Source organism: Salpingoeca rosetta (assembly GCF_000188695.1).
Source record: "Salpingoeca rosetta unplaced genomic scaffold supercont1.21, whole genome shotgun sequence".
Lineage (NCBI taxonomy): Eukaryota > Choanoflagellata > Craspedida > Salpingoecidae > Salpingoeca > Salpingoeca rosetta.
In genome coordinates, this window is record NW_004754913.1 from 755182 (window position 1) to 772590 (window position 17409).

Below are 17409 nucleotides of genomic sequence, written 5' to 3' on the forward strand. Positions count from 1 at the left end.
TGGTTGTTGTCTCTGCGCTCGCAGCGTCTCACACCATTTCAAACACTCGCTCGCCACCAAACACTCGCTGCAGCCTCGAACGCCTGAATTGCGGATTTTTGGTTGAAGATATTTGTGAATATTCCGCAAACATGCCATTTCGCGTCGCTTCTTCTCCGACTGTCTTCTGTGTTCTTGTTTGTTTGTTTGCGTGTTTGGTTTGTGTGTGGTGGTGGTGTTTGGTTCGATGCCTGCACTCCACGGCCCCAGAACAATCACACACGCGTTGTCCTTCTTCCCTACATCCGCCCGGTCTTGCTTCCTTCAAGTACACGGCTCTGCCCATGTTGCGCCAGTGATGGCAGTGCAACACAAACACGCGCACCGGCACCCAGAGGCGCCGTGCGTTGTGGTGACGGTGGTGCGGGACGAAGACAAAACACGCTCACATCATCAACAGCAACAACAACAACAACATCAGCAGCACACACGATTACAAGCAACAACACGAGGCTGCAGAACATGCTGCAGCAGACGCAGCATCGTGTGGCTGCTAATGGCTCTGGTACTTGCTTGCGGCATCCATCGAATAACGGCACAACCCTCCGACTTCACGGGGTATCTCAACGACTTTGACAACGACCTGGCGTTCGAGTGTGGTGGGGACACCATTTTGACAGGCGTCTACTCCGTGTACAGCAACAGTAATCACGACCGACAATGGGCCTTCCACTGCGAAGCTGCAAGCTTGTCCTTCAAGCACACAGCAGAGGCTTCTCTCAACAACTACAAGCAAGCCTTCTCATACACATGCCCAGGTTAGTGTGAAAAGGGGGTGGCGTTCTGTGTGGGTCTGGGAAGAAGGGTGCGATGTTGTGGGCGTGGCTCAGTTATTATGCCATAGTCATGCACACGTACAGTCGCAGCTGCGTCATTTGTTTGCACTACATTTGCATGACAGTCCCTCTCTCCAACTCCCCCCCCCCCCTCACGTGTGTGTCCTCCGGATCATGCCTCACCGAACCTCATCATGTGTTTGCTTCTGCTTGCTTGCGTTGCTTTTATGCCAGTTGACTCCTTTGTGACGGGACTTGCAAGCGTCCACAGCAACACAAACGAGGTGCCTTTTGACTGGAAGGTCTTGTCATATAACATACTGATCTCAAGGAATGCGTTGCACAACCAAGACCACCCGCACTGCCTCCCTCACGTTCCCATTCTTCCTACTTGTCGCTGACAGGATCGAGTCTGGTCCATTTCCTGCGGAAAGCTCAACTCTGGCATCACGTACCAAAGTAGCTGCAGGTGCGGACATGTTTTCTGTGTTTGTACTTTTGTGTGTATGTGTTTGTACTTTTGTGCACTTGTGTGTGTGTGTGTGTGTGTGTGTGTGTGTGTGTTCACGTTCTTGTTCATCAAACGTGCTTATTTCACATGAGCATTTCACTGCGCCCTACTCCACTGCCTCCTCTCACATTCGCTTTCCTCTCTCCAAAATACCTTGCAGCTGGACGTCATACATCAATAGTCTGAAAGGCACGCTCAACTATGACCCCGGCATCCGCAAGGCCATTCGCGGCATCTCCTCCGCATACGACAGCAGCTCCACTGACCGCAGGTCTGGCCATCATCTGGGCTGACTGTGTGGCTCTGTGTGTGTGTGTGTGCGTGCGTGCGTGCGTGTGCGTGTGTGCGTGTGTGTGTGTGTGTGACTCTGTGTGACTGTGTGTGGCTTTGCATGCCTGCTTCATCTGTGGCTTTGCATGCCAACTTCCGGCCAAGACTAACACTTGAGTCAACTCCCATGACGCACACTCACACACACACACACACACGCACGCACACGCGCACACACGCATGCACGAACGCACACGCACAACCAGGTTTGCGTTCTTTGTGTGCGACGTCGAGTGCCAAGGCAACTCCGAGTACTCATTCGGGCGCGTGTGCCGTAAGTGATCGTTAATTTTACATGTACATGCATGCGCCTGTCTGCACGTCGCCATGTCTTTCAGCACGAGCCTGCACATTTTCACGTTTGCCTGCTTCGTTTTTTATCTTTTCTGCCTCGTCCTGTAAATACAAGCACACGGACTTACGCACACGCACACACACACACACACACACACGCACGCGCACACACACACGCACACGCACACATTCACAACTGTCATTCCATTATCAGGCTGCTCGACAAACTACTATTGGGACGGCGGGCAATGCGTTGCAGGTTTGTGGCCTTCGATTCATTGCTTGGATGCAATTGTTCGTATGCTTGCCACCTGTGCGCTCTCACACACGCGTGTAAGGGCCCCACGCACTGCTGTGACAACAAACAACCCCACCTCCATCACCACCTCACAACTTGCAACATGTCCTGCCTGTCCCCTTGCCTCCCTTCAACCATGCCCCTGATGCAACCAAAAATGTCAACAGCGCCTCAAGGCCCACAAGGAAATAGAGGAGCAAAGGGCCCAACGGGGGATGCGGGTGCACAGGGGCCACAGGGGCCACAAGGGCTGCCTGGAGTGAACGGCGATGACGGTGCACCGGGACCGCAGGGCGACAAAGGCGACGTGGGCGAGCAAGGCGCACCTGGTGCAAAGGGGGAGGTGGGCGCACCAGGGCCGCAGGGGCCACAGGGAGAACAGGGACCACAGGGGCAACAGGGGGTTGCAGGCGACCCAGGGCCGCAGGGCCCCAAGGGCGATCAAGGCGTACAGGGTGACCAGGGCCCCGCTGGTGCACCCGGACCCCAGGGGCCTCAGGGGATCAAGGGTGAGCAGGGGGATCAAGGGCCACAGGGAGAACAGGGGCCACAGGGCGCCCAGGGTGACCAAGGCGATGCCGGACCACAGGGGCCGCAGGGTGAACAAGGTGTGTGTATGTCAGGTGTGTGTGTGTGTCAGGTGTGTGTATGTGTGTGCTTGTGTGTGTGTGTGTGTGTGTATGTCAGGTGTATGTATATGTGTGTCTCAGGTGTATGTATGTGTGTGTGTCAGGTGTATGTATGTGTGATTGACACATCGGCGCGCATTTTCCTTCATTTGCACATGAGTATGTGTGATACACATGCCATCACTGCTGCTGTCCTTCATGGCTCCATATTCACAACAACGATCACAACGCGGCTTGTTTGACAGGCGATCCTGGTCCTCAAGGGCCGCAGGGGCCGCAGGGGCCTCAAGGCCCACAGGGCGAACAGGGGCCACAGGGCGACCCAGGACCACAGGGAATTCGAGGTACCATGCGCAGAGAGAGAGAGTGTGTGTGTGTGTGTGTGTGTGCGTGTGTGTATGTGTGCGTGTGTGTGTGTTTGTGTGTGTGCGTGAATGAGAGATACCACACATGTATCGCACTTACACACACATGGTCGCATCCACACCAAAACAACCTTCATCATCGTGGTCAGGACAATTGCTTCCATCTCACTTTTCCACACACACTCTCTCTCTCACACTCACACACACACACACACACAAACACTCACACTCACACACACACACTCACACTCACACTCACAAATACACACACACATACGTATACGTACACGCTGCACTGTGCCAGGTCCTGTGGGCGATCCTGGGCCGCAAGGCGTGCAAGGGGCACAGGGCATCAAGGGCGAAACCGGCAACAAAGGAGCACAGGGCGATGTTGGTCCCGTGGGCCCCAAAGGCGACGATGTGGAGCTGTTTGTCATCCAGTCGCTGGAAACACTGCTGACAGACGCACAAGCGGAACTAGCTGCCGCTGAATCGGCGCTCGATGCCGCCGTGCAGACGGGCAGCAACCGCATACGCCAGCAGCGCCTGGTGCTGTCGATGGAACTGGACGTGGAGACCTCATTGGCTCTCGACGCAGAGTCCAAACTCAGTTCGCAGGCGAGCACGCAGCAGCGCCGTGCACGCAACCGGGTGACTGTTGCGCAGTCGCGTGAGGCTTCGCTGGAACAGGTTATCGACACAATCTCCTCAACAGCGACGCAGAGGCGCGCCGCCCTCGCATCGCTCCTGTCGCAGGAGACGGCACGAGAAGCGTCCGCCGTCAGCGTGCTGGAAGCCTCCATGCAGTCGGAGACGTCACGCGCAGTGGCAGCTGAGGCAGGCCTTCGTTCATCGTCGTCGTCGCTCGCAGATGCCATTCGCTCCCACGCAAGCGCAGCCAACGCCAGTCAAGCAGCCATTGGGGTGCAGCTGAGCAGCGAAGCGGCAAGGGCACACGCCACGCGCGCGAACTTGCTTGCAAGCATGCTCTCAGAGGAAGATCGTGCAGCACAAGCTGCAGCGAGCATTGGCAGTGAGCTGAGTGCTGCTGTGTCGACCGGCCGCCGCGCGCATGCGTCGATTGCCTCTGTCATTGCCCAGCTGTCCCAGAAGCAGGCGGTGCTTGTCTCCAACACAACGCGTGAGGAGGACGAGCTCGCGGAAACAATCAGCACGGAAGCAGCAAGACAGCAGGTGGCTGCAGCCAGCCTGTTGCAGGCAGTCGGTGCTGAGCATTCCCGCGCCATCGATGTGCACAGCGGGCTGTCACAGGCGATTACCAGTGAAGCAACACGAGCTGCGGACGCACGCAGCGACCTAAGCACCTCCCTGTCTGGACTGGAGACGAGCACGCTCGCCCATCACGCCAGCCTTGCAGCCAGCATGTCACAGCAGGAGCAGCGGGTCACCAGCACCTCCTCGTCGCTTCTGTCGCACCTGTCACAGAACACCGCCACCGCCATGGCAGCGGAGGGCAGCCTGGCCTCTGCCATATCTGCAGAGGCGCAGAGGGACGCAGCACAGGCGCACCAGATGCAGCAAACCATCTCCGACATCCAACAAGGCAAGGTCGTGGCAAACTTTGGGCTTGTCACGTCCCTGTCCTCTGCAGAATCTGCTGCCATTGAGCGTGAGAAAAGTGTCAGCCGTGCCATTGCCGCGGACAGACTTGCAGCCTTGTCGTCGGAGCAGTCGCTGGAGGCACGCGTGAGCGGTGTTGGCGCTTCAAACCGTGCGGCGGAGGCTGTCCTGTCGTCCCTTGTCAGGAAGGAGCAGAGCAGAGCACACGAGAAGGTCACGGTGCTGTCAACGTCCGTGGCCACGCAGCAGCAGCAGGCAGCGGCAGCTGAAACTTCTCTGCAAACGCGAATTGCCAGCGAGCAGTCACGCAGCGCCAACGCACGCGCAGACGTGAAATCATCGTTGTCTGCCGAGACAGCCCGCCGCTCCCGGCGCACGAGTGAGCTCAGCCAAGAGACCAGCAGCATCGGCAATGCCCGCACCGCCACCGCACAGGATCTGCAGCGTGACATTTCGGCTGAAGCGTCGACGGCACAGCAGAACCATAACACGATGGACGCTGCCATCGCCTCTGAGCACAGCCGCGGCGTGGATGCCAGTGCCGGACTCGCGTCTTCGCTCTCTTCGGAGCGTGCGCGTGCCTTGTCAACGGCCAGTGAGCTGAGCCAAAGCCTGCATGCAGTAGATGTGTCCACAGTGGAGACGGAATCGACTCACAGCGCCGCCATTAGCCAGCACGTGCGGCAAGCTGAGCAGGACACGGCAGCGCTGTCATCACAGCTGTCATCAGTTGTGTCCTCTGCAGTTGCGGATGAGGGCGAGCTGAGTGCGGTTGGTTCGCAGCAGCACGCGTCAGCGCAGAGCGCGGAGTCAAGCCTGGCGGCCGCTGTGACAGCAGAGGACACGCGCGCGCACCAGCAGCTCTCGGTTGCGTCCAGTCAAGCTGCAGCAGAGCACACGCGTGCTGTGGATGCGGAAGCGAGCCTGGCTTCGCACTTGGCCGGTGCCCGGGCCAGCCTCACCAGCCAAGATGCACTCCTCACGGAAGCGTGGAACGCGAGTGTGAGCACCCTGAGCGCATCGGACGCGCACCTTCATGGGCGCGTGTTGGCGTTGGAGCGGCACCTGAACGCGAGCGACGCAGCTCTGGGCGTGTCACTCGAGGCAGAGGCGGCCAACCTGACACACGCGCTGGCGACGGAGGAGGTCCGGGCCGCAGCAGAGCACCAGCAACTCGAGACCTCGCTTGCATACTTGGAAAACCAGGTGTTTGGGGCAGAGTTTGTACTCGCCGTCACACCCAACGTGCCCTGCACAGCCGGGGCATGCGAGACGGTGGCGTGGCTCTACTGTGCAAGTGGCGAAGCGGGTGCGCCCACCGACGCCCACACGCACACGGACGCGCTCGTGACAAAGGTGGCAAACTTTCTCCAGCACCCAGACCAGTGGCAGCGCTTTGACGACAGCACAACTCTGGCGCACGTCAGCAATGGCTCCAGCCTCTTGGCTCACGACCGTGCAGCCAACGTCACGCTCATTGACGCGTCCTTCTCCGGTGCACCGCTGCAGCCATCGTGCTTGCACTTGCTCTCGCGCTTCCACGTGGATGTGCCGCCACCGCCAACAACACCAACGACAACAACAGCACATGGCAACAGCACGCACATGCCTGCAAATGGCACGCACATGTCTGCAAATGGCACGCATCATACCCCTACAGCCACAGCCACAGCCACAGCCACAACGACGATGGTGTCTTCGGCCATGCCATCGTCTCTGCCGCCGCCAGCACGCAGGCGTCGCGCACTTGACATGGGAGATCGTGACTCGATACCAGGCTGGCGCCATCGCACGCGTCGCAGTGTTTGGGTGCCCGGTGCTGACGGTCCACACAGCAGGAGTGGGAACAACAGCTCAGCCATCAACGCAACTGCGGTACTGGCAATGGTGGCTGAGCTGGCTGAGACAGCTGTCACTTTTGCTGACCCTGCTGAGTTTGCTCCGCCCATCACGGTGCAGCGCAGCGAATCGCTGAGGATGAAGGTTGACCAAGCCGTGCTCGCACTGGATGACCTGGTGCGGGAGAACGAGCACCTCACGCTGGATCTGCAGCAGGTGCAGAGCAAGCTGGGCCAGCAACAGCTGCGCGTGCGCAACTTGACGGCGCTTTTGCAGAACACATACACCACGCGCCCACCGACAACCACAACGACGACCACGACAACCGAGCCACCGACAACCTCTTCGTCTACCACGACCACAACCACAACCACCAGCAGCATGGGCGGTGGCGGCAACAGCGATGCCAGCGCGGGTATCGCTGCTGACCTCACAGCCAACGTGTGGCTGCTCGTGTCGCTTGTCAACTCTGTTCTGATCGTGATTCTCCTCATTGCGCTGGCTGCGCTGCGCCGGCGGGCAAGACGGAAACGCAAGCCTCGAACAGCATCAACACACAAGAAACCGCAAGCGAAGAAGAACCACCGCCAGCAGCAGCAACCACAGGACACGCAGCAGCTCGACGCCTTGCCACCTTCAAAGAACACCACCAAGACGAAGAAGCTGAAGAAGAAGAAGAAGCAGAAAAAAAGGGCGAGAAGCGTCGGCGATGCGGAGGAAGATGGCAATCAGCAAGCGGGGTGGAAGGTGGCTTCAACCAAAGATATGCCGGACAAGAACGCCATGGGCACCACACACACCAGCACGAGCAGCTTGGGAGGGATGTCCACACCAGCAGGCTTTGCTGGCATGTTCGATGCCTCCCGCCCAGCCAGTCGCGACAGCGGGGAGCGGCCATCGCGAGCATCATCGTCCTCCGTTGCACCGCCACGGCGCCCTTCTTCGCCTGCGCACGACAGCGAGACGGGCGGGAAGCAAGAGAAGCGCCGGCGCAGCTCTGGCTTCTCGCTGCTCAACTTTCGACGCGGGTCGCGCCTGTCGAGCAACAACAGTGACACGAGCCTGGATGTGGGCATGATGAAAGGCCGCCGCTCACGGCATCCAAGCACGCCCTCCATTGCGCCCAGCATGCACTATGATCTGGAGGAGCTACGCCGCCGCCGGCCATCCAGCGCGGACACCAACAGGGCTGGCCCGCCACGTGACGTTGTTGTGTCACATCGTGGCTCACTTGTGCCCGGGTTCACGCGCCGTTTCTCCGCTGCTTCGGACGTGGACGCCGCGGTCGTTGCCGGGTCAGACCCCAAAACCGGTCGACGCAGCAGCAACGCCCGCAAAGCAGCGACCAACGCGAGCAGCAGTGTCAGCGCCACCGCAAACAGCGCCAGCTCGCGTGCGCTGGAGAACCCGCTCTACGCCGATACAGAGTCGGTTGACCCCACGGTGGGCATGCCTGATGACGAGGTGTACGAGACAATCGAGGACCTCTTCGGGTCCAGCCTGGCGTGGGTCACGCAACCTGGCCTTCCCGGCGACGATGATGATGATGATGGTGACAGCGACGCTGCTGACTCCGACACGATTGCAGAAGGCTACCTCAACGTGCTTCCCGAGGATGAATTGTGATACGAACTGCTCAAACGCAAATCGAAGTGGTGCGCGCGCGCGCACGCGCGTGTGTGTGTGTGTGTGTGTGTGTGTGTGTGTGTGTGTGTGTGTGTGTGTGTGTGTGTGTGTGTGTGTGTGTGTGTGCGTAGACGGGCAATGCGCAGGTGTTTAGCTGCGAGCGGGAGATATTTGTATTTTCGTATTTTCGTATTCTCTGTAGTGCATATTATGTTATGTTGTTACAGGTGTTGTGTTACATTCATGTCGTCGGCTCACATCCCAATCGATGTGTCTGCCATGCTTCGGACGTGGGATCAGCTTTGGTTCTGACCCATACGCGCGTTTGGCTGCCGGCCGACTGTTGCTTGGCTTTCTCTTCTTTCGGCTGCCTCGCCCCTTCTTTGCTTTATCTTTGCTTGTTCTGGTATAATGTAACTCGACATGAATTGAACAGTTGGTATTGAAAAGCATCAAGTGACACATGACCCAAGTGGTGATACCCAGTGTTTTGATTGAAACCAATGCACAAGCCAGCCATGGTGGGCTGTACGATCACACCCAGCACACTCATTCGTTCTGTTTGTTTGAGTGTTTTGTTTTGGGGGGGGGGGCGAGGCACAATGAGAAGCGTGATGCAGGAGCTACTCCTCAACAAAGCCTACATTTCATGGTATCACACGAGCAGCGGTGAGGCAAGCGAGTTCGGCGTGTCATCGTTACTTTGACGGCTTGTGTTGGCCGTGCTGCTCACTGCAGACATGCTGTTGTTGGCCGTCGCACCCTGGTGGCGCGAGGACAAGCCAGCAGCGATTGGCAGCTTCTTGCGCCGAGTGGTGGCCGTGGCTGAGGTGGGCGTGGGGTTTGCGGCCTGGTTCAACTTGGTGGGCGTCTTGTGTGTTGGTGGCTCCTCGTTGCGTAGGTTGCTGCGCCGGACAGGCTGTGGTGATGACATGTTGCTGAGGACCACTGGTGATGGTGAATCGCCCAGCAGCCGTGCATCCTGTTGCAGCAGCTCGCCTCCGCTACCCCAATAATCATCACGGTCGTCATCGTCGTCGTCGTCGTCGCCGTTATACTGGTCAACGTCGGTGGCACTGACAATGCCACCCTCAAGCTGGACCGTGCCAGGGACAGCGGGTGTGGTCATTTGTTGCGCTTGAGAGGTGCTGCTGCCGCTGCTGGCGCTGAGGTGTGGGCGAAAGTCAATAGACGACCGCGCTGTCTGCGATTCCACGTCCGTATCTGTGTCGGATTCGGCCGGCTGCACGGGGGTGCTGCGGTGCCCGAAGAGCCTCGTCAGGCTGTTGTTGCGTTTTGGTTTGTCGCCGCTGTTTCGCCGCTTGCCGGAGAGGGTGCCGCTGATGGTCCGCACAAGTTTTCCAACAGTTGAAATATCTTGGTTTGAGCCCGCGTTGCCTGATGGCGCAGATTGCTGATCAGCCCAAGTGAGGGAGCGGGGTGATGTCATGGGCGGCTGCTCTGCAACTTCGAGCTCTGGTTCCTCGGCCTCTTGCACCGTCGTCAGCTCGCTGGGGCCGCTTGCTTCCTTCTTCGTGCTCACCAGCCAGTATGTCAGCATCTCGCCCTTGCCCTTGATGTTCTGCACCCCGCGCGACTCAAGCTTCACCCACGGCGCCTGGCTCCGCACGCGGTCCCCCGCAGACGTCGACACGTGGATCTTGTTGCGCTCGCTCGAGCTCTCCATGCGCGACGCCGTGTTCACCGTGTCCCCAAACAGGCAGTACCGCGGGTTGCGCCGCCCAACAACGTTGGCCACAACAGGGCCGCAGTGGAACCCAACGCGGATGTTCACGCACCCGAGCTCCGGCCGCTCCATGTCAATGAACGTCGACTGCGCCGCCTTGATGGCGTCCTCCGCAAACTGCGCAATGCGGAGCGCGTGGTCGTGCTGCGGCTCAACAAGGTTTGTTGCCGCCATGTACGCGTCGCCAATGGTCTCCACCTTGAACACGCCGTGCTTCTCCGTCAGCTCGTCAAAGGCAGAGTACAGTCGGTCCAGCATGTCCGACACCGCCGCCGGCGTCAGCTGCGCGCTGATGTTGGTGAAGCCCACAATGTCGGAGAAGAAGATGGTCACGTCGTCCTTGTGCTCCGGGTGCACCTTCTTGCCCTCCTCCAGCATCTTGGCAATGTGCGGCGGGAACACGTCGTGCAGCACCGTGGCCTTCTTCAGCGCGTCCTGCTTCTGCTGGATGAGGCTTGCGCCCACCTTGCTGATGTTGAGCTCGCTCAGCTGCGCGTCCACCTGGTCGAACGTTGGCCGGAACTTGGGCTCCTCGGACCAGCACCGCCGCGCAAGCTCAGCCAGCATGACGGGGCACGAGTCTGGGATGTCGGGTCGCTTTGCCGGCACCTGGCGCGCGGCGATCTGGCGGAGCACCTCCGATGCGTCCTCCTCTGCGAACGGGTCCTGCCGGCTGTAGATCTCGTACACGGTGATGGCGAAGCTGTACACGTCCGCCTCCCGCGTCACCTCTCCTCCGCGCAGCACCTCTGCATGGTTTGGATGATTGGTGGCAATGGGTGGTTGTGGTGGTGGTGGTTATGAGTTGCAGTGGCTGTGAGTGGCAGTGGTTGGAAGGTTGTGTATGTGTTGAGGTAGGGGGAAAGGACGCAACTGTGCAACACACACATGCACAACGCATCCTGGCACACACACGCACACACACACGTGTGCACATGCACATATGCACACACGCATACACCACACACACACACACACACACCTGGCGCCATCCAGTATGGTGTGCCACAGCCAAAGCGACGTTTCTGCGAGAGCCCAAAGTCGGCAATCTTGGCCTTGAAGTTGCCATCCACAAGCACGTTCTTTGCCTTGAGGTCGCCGTGCACAACCGGCGGCTTGAGGTTGTGGATGTAGCGCATGCCAGACACAATGTCCTTGACAATGGGCAGCAGGAACATGTCTGGCGTCGGCAGCTTGTCGTTGCGCAGGAAGTCATACAGTGACCTTCGAACGTACGTGCAATTATGAGCGGTGTGCGTATGTGTGTGTGCGGATAAATATGTGCGCGCGCATGTGTTGGATGTGAGTGAAAGGAGACAGCGATGTCCGACCGCAGGCGCAAACGAAGACTTCCGCGAACCAAGTTCACCGATCCATCTGCTCATCCACCCACCCACACCTCGCGCGCTAACCCGTGCTCGAGGTATTCCATGACGAGGAGAACTTCGCTTGACTTTGTGAAGATGGCACCAAGCATGGTGGCGACGCATGGATGGCGCAGGCGCGAAAGCAGGCGAATCTCGGCCATAAAGTCAGCCCTGCAACCCCAGTCAAAGCACACACACACACACACACATACACAGATACGGATGCAAATGTTCACGCACACATGCGCACACATACAACATGCATCAGTTCTGAGAAAACAAAACGCAAACACCAACGACGGGGAGTGCCTCACTTCTCTCCCATGTCGCCCCTTGCCATCAGCCAATCAATCACCACCAAGTGTTCATGTCATAACGCTCTCGTGCCACAACACGCTCTCGGTCATTGCATGGCCACGCACTTTGCCGATGAGAAGTATCTGTAGCGCTTGCCGCTGCTGACGCTGGCGATACTGGCGGCGTCTGTGAATGCGGTGAGGGCACGAAGCAGGCGTTGTTCCTTAGTGCTGTTGTCCACCTCCACAAATGTCGTGCAAGGGCTGAGGCTTTTCTGGCCATTCACGGTGGACCTGGCCACGGAGTTGATGCGCTTGCGACCGATCCGGGAGTGCTTGGTTGACCCGCTTGCATCGCTGGCGAGGGAGGAGCTGCTGCGTTTGCCGGTGGAGCTGCCACTCTTGGACGAGGGCGGTCGTGGGATTGCCCGCTTGATGGCGATGGCGGTGCCGTTCAGCTCCCCCTTGATCACAACTCCAAACGCTCCTCGGCCAAGCATGTCGGGCGGGTCGCTCACAACAATGTCCTCGCTGTCAATATGCCACAGCGCATCCGCACGCTTGCGCATGATCACAATGATGACGTAGGACAGGATGGCGATGAACACGAGCGCGATGACGAGGAAAATGGGCACAAACTCCCGTGCGCGCAGGCATTTTCCACCCATGTTGAGGGTCTGCGCAGGACAGCCGCACGTGCCCAACTGTGTGGCCTCTTTGTCTGGCGGGCATTCGCGTGGCAGCACGCGCATGAGAAAGGGCGAGGCCTCAAGGTGCTCCCACTGGTCTTCGGGGATGTTGTCATCTGCGAGCAGGATCTGCACAAGGGGGAGGGGAGGGGAGGGGATGAGACGTGGAAGGGGTTTGATGCTCGCAACAGAAACACGGGGTGGAATTGATTAAGGTTACATAATCCTTGGTGTGTGGCGGACCAGCGCCGTTTCTCTTGCGTTCCATGCTCAATGAGGTGCACATATAAACGCGTGTTCGCACGTACGCATACGCACGTACGTACACACACACGCACACCTCAACGCAAACAATCAGTTTCACACACCTACGCGTACGAATAAGGCACATGCGCACACGCACGAGCCCACAGGCGCACGAGCGAGAGGCAATACCTGCACGGTGTGGATGCCAAAGCGCGTCTCGCTGACCTCCATCCAAGAGAGCTCTGGGTGCGTTTCGGCGTGCTCAGCCTTGACTTCCACAACACTGCCATCCTCCCGCAGCGTTCGCACCAGGAAGTAGTAGGTGTCCTTGTTGGGCCGCGTGCGGTACTCGTTGTCTTCCATGAGAAAGTATTGGTCCTCGTTCTGGATCTTCTCCAGGCAGATTTCCATGCGAGAGCATGTCTTTGACAGCGCCTCTAGCACGTCTCTCGTGTCGCTGTCAAGCTGCAACTCGGAGATGTGGTGGTCAACAGGATGCACCTGCGATCATCCACGCGTGCACATGTGTGTGCGTGCGATGTTCAGCGTTGTGACAAGAGAGCGCGGCAGCGAGCGTACGCAAGTGCGGGCAAGGAAACCAGTGAACACACATGATGGCGGGGCGATGTGCACACATGTGTAGTTTCAAGGAGAGCCATGACAATGGCGCATCAGAGCACGCATGCACACAAGCACAAACGACAACACACCTCAACTGGCAGTGCCTTCTTGCAAGGTCGACAGACACAGAGGACGCCCGGTGGACAGGGGTGCTGTGTGTACAGGTCACACGTGCCGTCAACAGCGTACGGTGGGAGTTTGTAGTGGTCAGCAGGACAGAGAATTGCGTCGTAGGCGGTCTCGAATCGTTGGCAATAGCCAAGGCCTGGCCTCGTTGCATCAGGAATAATCACCCCAAACATGGTCTGCATGCATTTGTGTGTGTGTGTGTGCGTGTGTGCGCGCGTGTGTGTGCGTGTGTGTGTGTGTGTGAGCGAGCGAGTGAGTGCACGAGAGGACACGTGTGCGTATGTGTGCATACACATGCGAGCCAGTGCTGGTTGCTTGGGCTAGAGTTCACGCTGACGTTCGGCAAGCGTGTGAGAAAGAGTTTTGCATCGCACGACATATTGCAAAGCATCCAGTCTTCTCTCACCAGTACTGTGCTGGCAGCGGTGTAGCTGAGCGGTGGTGCAAAGTGGAGGTGCTCAGTTGAGTTGTACGAAGGCAGCAGCAGCCAGGATTCAAAGTCGTTTCGCTCCTACATTCGCGCGCACATGAGCGAGAGAGAGAGAGTGTGTGTGTGAGGGATTGCAGGAGTGCGCTTGTGAGTGACGAACGCATCATCATCATCATCATCATCATCATCATCATCATCATCATCATCATCATCATCATCATCATCATCATCATCAGCGTCACCTCGATGGACGTTGAGGGCATGGCGATGAGGGCCCAGTTTGGGTAGACGGGCGTCGATGTGAAGTACGGATATTGGCGACCTTCGCGAACAACGAGCTTCTCCGACAGCACATGCAGGCCGTCAAGGGCAATGGTGCCCTCGAGAAACAGCTCTTCCAGTGTTCCAGATGGCACGGCGCCGGCCTCTGCCTTGCCCTCCAACACGGCGTCCACAACTTGCCTCGATGTGTTGTAGAATTGCATCTGGTTGTCATGTGCGGTGTGGTGTGAAATCAAGGCAATGTGACGGCAATGGACGTAAACGTGAAGTACAGGAAAGGGAAAGGTCGTACAGAGTGGGCGCGCAGAGGGTGCGTGAATGAGTGGGGTGGCGACTGCCACCCACATAATAAATCTACACGCGCCATTCATAACCTCTGCCCCAACAGCATGAAGCAAAGAGCAGAGCGGTGCCTTTCCCCCTTCCTTGCCGCTTCAACAATACACACACGCGCATATGCGCACACATGCACGTACACGCACCATGACGGCGTCGTCAATCAGGTCTCGTCCCGTTCGCTGGCGGTACTCAAAGAACTGTGCTTGGATGCCGCTGAACGCTGTGGCTGTCGGAGCCGCAACAACACGGTCCACCAAGTCGTTAAACGAGTCAATGCCGCTGTCCGCCTTGGCAAAGATGACGCCGCCAACTTCATGCAGGTACCCATCGCCTGAACGGAAGTTGCACAGATGACACGCAAAGGGATGGCACCAAGGTGATTTGATACTTGAGTCATGGGTCTGTGGGAAGGGCACCGAAACGCTACAGAGGGCGGAGAAGAGGTTGAGGAGTGGAAGCAAACGCACGCTAGGGCGTGGAGGAGTTGGAACAAACGTGTAGAAGTCTAAGCGCAGGTGCGAGTGCGAGTGACGTGCAGTATACACCTACACGGGCACTGTACATGGAACACACCTTCAAGGAGAGGGTCTGCGAGTGTGGCGATGGGTGCAGCGCTGTGTTCAGCCTGGAGGCAGGCAGCAGAGGTTGGATCCACGATTGCATAGTCGATGAGGGCGTCAGCGGCGGCGTCCAAGATGTTTTCTTTCGTCAACACATGAACCTTTACATCTCGCGGCTGGACTTGGCTTGCTGCTTGCACAAGCCTTTGAAGGTCGTCACAGATGCCTGACAGTCAGGTGAGAAACAAAACACAACAGCTCGTGAGCTTGCATACGTGCGATGCGTTGTTCGATGACGCGAACAGGCAACAATCGGACGACGTCGTCTGCGTCGTCTCGTCGTTGTTACGAGTGTTGTTGTTGTTGTTGTTGTTGCTGCTGCTGCTAGTGTAGTTGTTCGCTATCTGTGGTGTGCGTGCGTGTGAACGTGTGTTTTCTCGCTCTTGCTCTTCACCGCCCTTGCCGCCTCAGGTCCTTCTCCAAGTTCTCCAATATTCCCCCTGTCCCATCCCTGGTGACAAACAAGAACCACACGACACTGTTTTCGTGTGTGGCAGTGCAAGCAGCGAGTCAAGAAAGAACCTTGTAGTCGACTTACTGGCGTGAGTGCCGGCTTGGAGGCAGCCGAGCGATATCGGCTCGGCGTGTGCGGGAAGGATGGTGGCTACCAGAAGCACAAGGCAAAGCAGCAGCCTGGTGCACGCGCTTGTTGTGGTCATCCTCTTCCTCGGAGAACAGAGAAGAAGCTTCAGAAGCTGGCCAAGCTGTGCTCATGCGGAATGCGAGGTGTGAGATGTGTGATGTGACATTGCTGCATTGCTGCTCGTTTGGCTACGTGGGGAACAACAAGCGGAAACAGGTGAAACGGCGCCGCAATAAACCTACTCATCCACCGAACGGGAAGACGAGCACAAAGGAGGCAAGAATGACGCAAAGTTCGACTCTCGAATGTACATGAAGGCAGAGCGGAGAAGGCGGGCGTCTTCGTGACCTGGCATGACATCATCGTTGCTGTCCTCCCTTTGGTGGCAAAGTGCCTTTTGCCAAAAAGAACAAAACCGCCAACGCAGCACAAGAAGCCAGCAGTTTGCTGTGCTGGCACTGTGTGCGAGCGCCAGAGATCTGCAGAGGCAGATTGTGCATCATTTACGTTTCCCGAGAAGCGATAGCAGCAAGTGCGTGCATGCGCGTGTGCACTGACAGCATCACAGAAAGAAAGAACGAGCAAACGAACGAAGACACCCAACAACACCAAAGGAACAACGCACCACAACAGCGAGGTGAACCAGCAGCGAGGCGAACCAGAACCCTACAACCAGCAGCAGCCAGAGCCATGGGGAATGCGTGGAAGCAAAAGTTTGTGCCGTACTTTGAGAGCAAGGTGCGGGTGCTGTTGCTTGGCTTGGATGCGAGTGGCAAGACAACGCTGCTGTACAAATTGAAGGAGAGCAGTGGCGGCAAGGCAGGCGAAGTTGAGGCGTTCATCCCCACCATTGGCTTCAACTGCGAACAGCTCAATGTAAATCGTACAACATTTGTCTCCTTTGACGTCGGCGGCCGTTCTCCGGTGAGAATTTGGGCCAGTGCTTGTGTACCCGCGCTCTGACAATCCTGGCTGAACCCACGCGTGTCATTCCGTGTTTTGTTGTGTGCGATGTATGTTTTTTTGTGCGCGTGATTTGTGTGTGTGTGTGTGTGTGTGTGTGTGTGTGTGTGTGTGTGTGTGTGTGTGTGTGTGTGTGTGTGTGTGTGTGTGTGTAGTGAGCGACCGAGTCACGCACTCACACCCGCAGTTTCTACTTGAACGATCATCGCAACACTCACTCTCGCTCGGGGCTTTGTTCTTCACACATATCACACACACACACACACACACATCACACACATGCACACAACACACACGAAACAGATTCGGCCGTTGTGGAAGGTGTTTGCGGAGGGGGCGCAGGCGCTGGTGTATGTGGTTGACGCTTCGGATCAATACCGATTGGACGAGGCAAAGCGGGAGCTGGAGTACGTGCTCGGCATCCTGCCACCAAAAGCGGGGCTGCTTGTTCTTGCCAACAAGAGCGACCTCCCCGATGCAGCGACGAAACAGGAGGTCTCGACCGCCCTCAACCTCTCGGCCGTTGCCGCGTCCCGCCCGCACTACATTCACGAAACGTGCATCACCACCGGCGATGGCGTCCCCAATGCGCTTTCCTGGCTTGCCAAAACACTCTCCATCTCCCCAATCTGCTGAGCCGACAAGGGTCGTTTTGGATGGCTGAGAACCTGCGTGTGTGTGCGTGTGCGTGTGTGTGCGCGTGTGCGTGTGTGTGCGCGTGTGTGTGTGTGCGCGTGTGTGTGTGTGTGTGTGTGTGTGTGTGTGTGTGTGTGTGTGTGTGTGTGTGTGTGTGTGTGTGTGTGTGTGTG

At 57.8% G+C, this 17409-nt stretch overlaps 3 protein-coding genes across 3 annotated transcripts; 2 read left to right on the plus strand and 1 right to left on the minus strand.

Moving 5' to 3' along the window:
• Positions 1-535: 535 nt before the first annotated feature.
• PTSG_08174 (collagen triple helix) lies at positions 536-8288 on the plus strand (the record flags this gene model as incomplete). The annotated part of the gene is made up of 9 exons (XM_004991141.1): positions 536-797; positions 1050-1117; positions 1220-1284; positions 1487-1597; positions 1863-1930; positions 2165-2209; positions 2416-2856; positions 3123-3221; positions 3547-8288. 9 exons carry the CDS (start codon positions 536-538, stop codon positions 8286-8288), a joined length of 5901 nt encoding a protein of 1966 aa, XP_004991198.1.
• Positions 8289-8645: 357 nt separating this feature from the next.
• On the minus strand, positions 8646-15875 carry PTSG_08175 (TKL/DICTY4 protein kinase). The gene is made up of 11 exons (XM_004991142.1): positions 15593-15875; positions 15008-15220; positions 14578-14765; positions 14056-14298; positions 13790-13894; positions 13344-13559; positions 12823-13134; positions 11825-12516; positions 11448-11573; positions 11018-11259; positions 8646-10784 (listed from the first exon to the last, which is right to left on the minus strand). Exons 1-11 carry the CDS (start codon positions 15711-15713, stop codon positions 8944-8946), a joined length of 4299 nt encoding a protein of 1432 aa, XP_004991199.1. The 5' UTR covers positions 15714-15875; the 3' UTR covers positions 8646-8943.
• Positions 15876-16041: 166 nt separating this feature from the next.
• Positions 16042-17332, plus strand: PTSG_08176 (ADP-ribosylation factor 1). The gene is made up of 2 exons (XM_004991143.1): positions 16042-16561; positions 16904-17332. Exons 1-2 carry the CDS (start codon positions 16178-16180, stop codon positions 17234-17236), a joined length of 717 nt encoding a protein of 238 aa, XP_004991200.1. The 5' UTR covers positions 16042-16177; the 3' UTR covers positions 17237-17332.
• Positions 17333-17409: the final 77 nt, after the last annotated feature.

Excerpts from the sequence above, each read along its gene's own strand:
- PTSG_08176 (XM_004991143.1), top strand. The coding sequence starts at position 16,178 with ATGCGCGTGTGCACTGACAGCATCACAGAAAGAAAGAACGAGCAAACG. Across the intron at positions 16,562-16,903 it reads ACGTCGGCGGCCGTTCTCCG|ATTCGGCCGTTGTGGAAGGT; the intron begins GTGAGAATTTGG and ends CACACGAAACAG.
- PTSG_08175 (XM_004991142.1), bottom strand. The coding sequence starts at position 15,713 with ATGACCACAACAAGCGCGTGCACCAGGCTGCTGCTTTGCCTTGTGCTT. Across the intron at positions 14,766-15,007 it reads CGCAGACCCTCTCCTTGAAG|GCGATGGGTACCTGCATGAA; the intron begins GTGTGTTCCATG and ends ACTTCCGTTCAG. Across the intron at positions 12,517-12,822 it reads TTGGCATCCACACCGTGCAG|ATCCTGCTCGCAGATGACAA; the intron begins GTATTGCCTCTC and ends CCCCTTGTGCAG.